Source organism: Jatropha curcas, chromosome 4 (genome assembly GCF_041381405.1).
Source record: "Jatropha curcas cultivar XTBG-Jc1 chromosome 4, XTBG_Jcur_1.0, whole genome shotgun sequence".
Classification (NCBI taxonomy): Eukaryota; Viridiplantae; Streptophyta; class Magnoliopsida; order Malpighiales; family Euphorbiaceae; genus Jatropha; species Jatropha curcas.
In genome coordinates, this window is record NC_143154.1 from 26117379 (window position 1) to 26120539 (window position 3161).

The 3161-nt window shown below is 33.0% G+C and overlaps 1 protein-coding gene across 1 annotated transcript; it reads left to right on the forward strand.

Moving 5' to 3' along the window:
• The first annotated feature begins 604 nt into the window (after window positions 1-604).
• Window positions 605-2920, forward strand: LOC105638729 (uncharacterized). Its single transcript, XM_012222587.4, has 4 exons — window positions 605-759; window positions 1480-1675; window positions 1765-1828; window positions 2157-2920. The coding sequence occupies exons 2-4, from the start codon at window positions 1515-1517 to the stop codon at window positions 2460-2462; spliced, it is 531 nt and encodes a 176-aa protein (XP_012077977.1). The 5' UTR covers window positions 605-759; window positions 1480-1514; the 3' UTR covers window positions 2463-2920.
• The last annotated feature ends 241 nt before the right edge of the window (window positions 2921-3161 follow it).

A 3161-nucleotide genomic window follows, 5' to 3' on the forward strand; every position in this document is an offset into this window, starting at 1 on the left:
ATTAGGTATGGCCCGTGTGATTTGATTGGTGAGAGGTCAAGAGTCCGGGTTTAAATCTTTCTCATCATAAACGTTATCACCAATTTAATGAATATTGTTCAAAAGAGCGAGTTCGACCTTGAATCTTCCCCACCGTAAAGGTTTTCACTTATTCAGTGAATGTTGTTCAAAGGGGAGAGTTCCTCTGCTTTATAGTCCATAATGTTATTTCAATCCATTAAACCTCTTATGTATATATAAAAAAATCTGATTTTATTAAAAAAAAAAAAGAAACGTGACAATAATTTAAGATAAATGAAAAAAGAATTCTTAATTATGCTGTAATATTTTATTTTTTGAGAAAAATTTAATTCTTTTAATCTTCATATAAAAATCACTTAGAAAACACAAGGATGTATTTCCGTGTTTCAAAAGTATTCAACGATTGAATTTTGTGTGTGAAAATAAAATTTCCATATAAATCAATTCAAATTTCCATTTCCAACAATCAATACACTCCCTAATTTTATCAAACCTATATATTAATGAGCGAGGAAATTCCAACCCTAACCTTCTATATTTGTCTTATCAGAAAACAAAACTCCCTAAATTGAAAAGAAAATAAAAAAAAATAAAAAAGCATCCATTTTTGACTATTATTACCAATACCAATTCCTCAACAACCAAAACCACCTCTATAAATTCGCCTCAGCTCCGCGTTTCCCCTCTTCTTCCTCGTGGCGCTTTTTCTGGCTTTCTTCTACCGGAGGATTCCTCCAGGTACGGTAAATCTATCCTTTCTCTAACATGTATAGTTATGCTGATTTTATGCAGATCTGTATTTGCTTCTGCTTTGTCTTTAATCTCAATAGTTTTAGTCAGTAATTAAAAGTAAAAGCTTTATATTTCTAATTGTTGATCAGATCTAATGAGCCTTAACTGTTTTCATTTTTTTTAATCGGTTAACGATCTTATTCCTACCGATTCCTTTTCTTTTTCTTTGGTTTTATTTGGCAAAAAAAGGTTGGATTTTGAAAGATCATGGTGATGCTTGATTTGTTTTCAATTGGTACGTTTTTTGCTTTTGATATGGTAAAGTTTTGTCCTTTTGCGTTTCTTTTTTGAAAACAAAAAAAATTCATTCAAAGGTTTGTGCTTAGATCTGTCATGGAATTTGTTAAATTTATCTTTTGGTTGGTGGATAAGTGGAAGGAAATTTCAGAGAAACAAATAAATTTGAAGGAATTTTAATTTAATCCATAGAGTAGGAAAGGGTAATAAAACTTTTCTTAATTGTTGCGTTATTGGTAAATTTTCAATGATATGGAGATTTGGAGTTGTATTTATCTATTGGTCTGAATGGATCTGGATTTATGACCACTGTCTGGCTATGGATCAGAAGTTCTTTTGTAGATTCACTATTTGAATGATCCATTTATTGATCTTCAAGAACGTTTAAGCCAACTAAGTAGCTTTTTTTGCATTTATTGATGTGCGCAGGCGTTCTACTGTAGAATTATTGTGCAAATTTGAAGATGAATCACTTTAATCTTCAGAAGAACGCCATTGCCTCCTGTGATGAGGCTAGAGGCTCGGTTTCAATATATGATCCCAAGGGTCCTGTTGTTTGTCCGAAACCTCGACGAGTTGGAATTCTGGCTAACAACCCCATAAGGTCTTTGAGATGGCAAATGAGGTAATTAGTTTTTAAATGATTTTTCCCCTTTAACTGAATTTTCCAACTGTTTTGAATCTTAATGTTTGTGTGATTTCTTGGAATGACAGTCATCAAGCCGAGATGTGTGATGCGAAAGCCGGGGCAGATCTTCTGGACATTATCCTAATGAAGGTAAATTATTAATTGCTGTCTTCAATTTTTTTTTTTTTAATTACGGTGGATAAGGATAAATATTGAACATCCGAACTTGGTTGAGATGGATGTTGTTTTTAGACTAATTTTCTGAACTAAAGTTGTTTCCTCCAAGTTCCAACACTTTTTGTGGTTATGTTATGGTTTCTTTTTTAGCTAAATTTGGCCTTATAGTGATTATACTCATATGTTTGTGAGCATATTAAATGGACCTTTAATGTTTTGTCACAAAATTGATTCTGTCGGTTATTAAAGGTATGTGCTGAATTGACATTGATATTGATTAGGATCTTCATTTTGTTAACAGGATGGTTATCGGGTAGAACAATCTACTAACCAGGTAGCCTCATCACCCCCATTCTTTTGTGGGTCTCCTCCTACAAGAGCCACTAACCCTGTAATCCAAGATGCCCGATTTGGAGATGAAAAACTTAATCCAATGTCACAAATGTCAATACCATCATCACCCTCAGGTTTGTCATCTCCAACATCATCACGCATAGGAGGATGCGTGAGAATGACATTTGGGCTTAAACCAGCTGCAGTTAGAGTAGAAGGATTTGATTGCCTTAGCAGGGATCGCCAAAATTCCAGCATCCCTGCTATGGCTTAGAACTCATAACAAAAGAAAAGAAATTAAAGTGTAAATAGAAGGAAGCTAAATTGCCACTAGAGTCACAAACTCGGCCGACTTAACAAGAAGAGGGAATTTTGGATCTTTTTGGAGGGTGTCAAGAATTATTATCGATAGTGTAAATATTATGTATTTATATAAATATATATATATATTTTTGGTGGTGATCATTGCTAATGTCTCTGTAAGTAGTTTGATTGAAGAAGTGAAATGGCAAACCTTTTGTTGTTAAGAGAGGTTTCAATATGTTTGAGAGCTTAACTTGGCTCTTTTGTAATGTAACATAACATAAAAGTTAGTGTTTGGGAGGGTCATTTAATTTCATTTGGTGATCAATTAATTTCTGTATAGTGCCCAATTGGTATTGAGTTTTGGTCATTTACTTTGTGAATGTATTTTAAGTAAATGTAAATGGCATATCTTTCCCTTATCGTTCATTCTTATGTTACCTTTATTAATGGATGAAAACTGTGTCCATGTAACTATAAACTATAAACTAATTGAATTCGAGTATGAGCATAATTTTATCAAGTCGAGCTCGAGCCATATTTTGATGCATATTTTTATCAAGTCGAGCTTGAGATTGCGTAATAAAGAAAATAGAAAAAAAAAAAAAAAACCATCAGTGCAAGCAAGCTAATTAGCACCCATGCCCAAATAATTTATCCTCGTTTTAAA

Coding starts and splice junctions, on each gene's coding strand:
- LOC105638729 (XM_012222587.4), top strand. CDS start 1,515: ATGAATCACTTTAATCTTCAGAAGAACGCCATTGCCTCCTGTGATGAG. Junction 1,676..1,764: donor TCTTTGAGATGGCAAATGAG/GTAATTAGTTTT, acceptor TTGGAATGACAG/TCATCAAGCCGAGATGTGTG. Junction 1,829..2,156: donor TGGACATTATCCTAATGAAG/GTAAATTATTAA, acceptor TTTTGTTAACAG/GATGGTTATCGGGTAGAACA.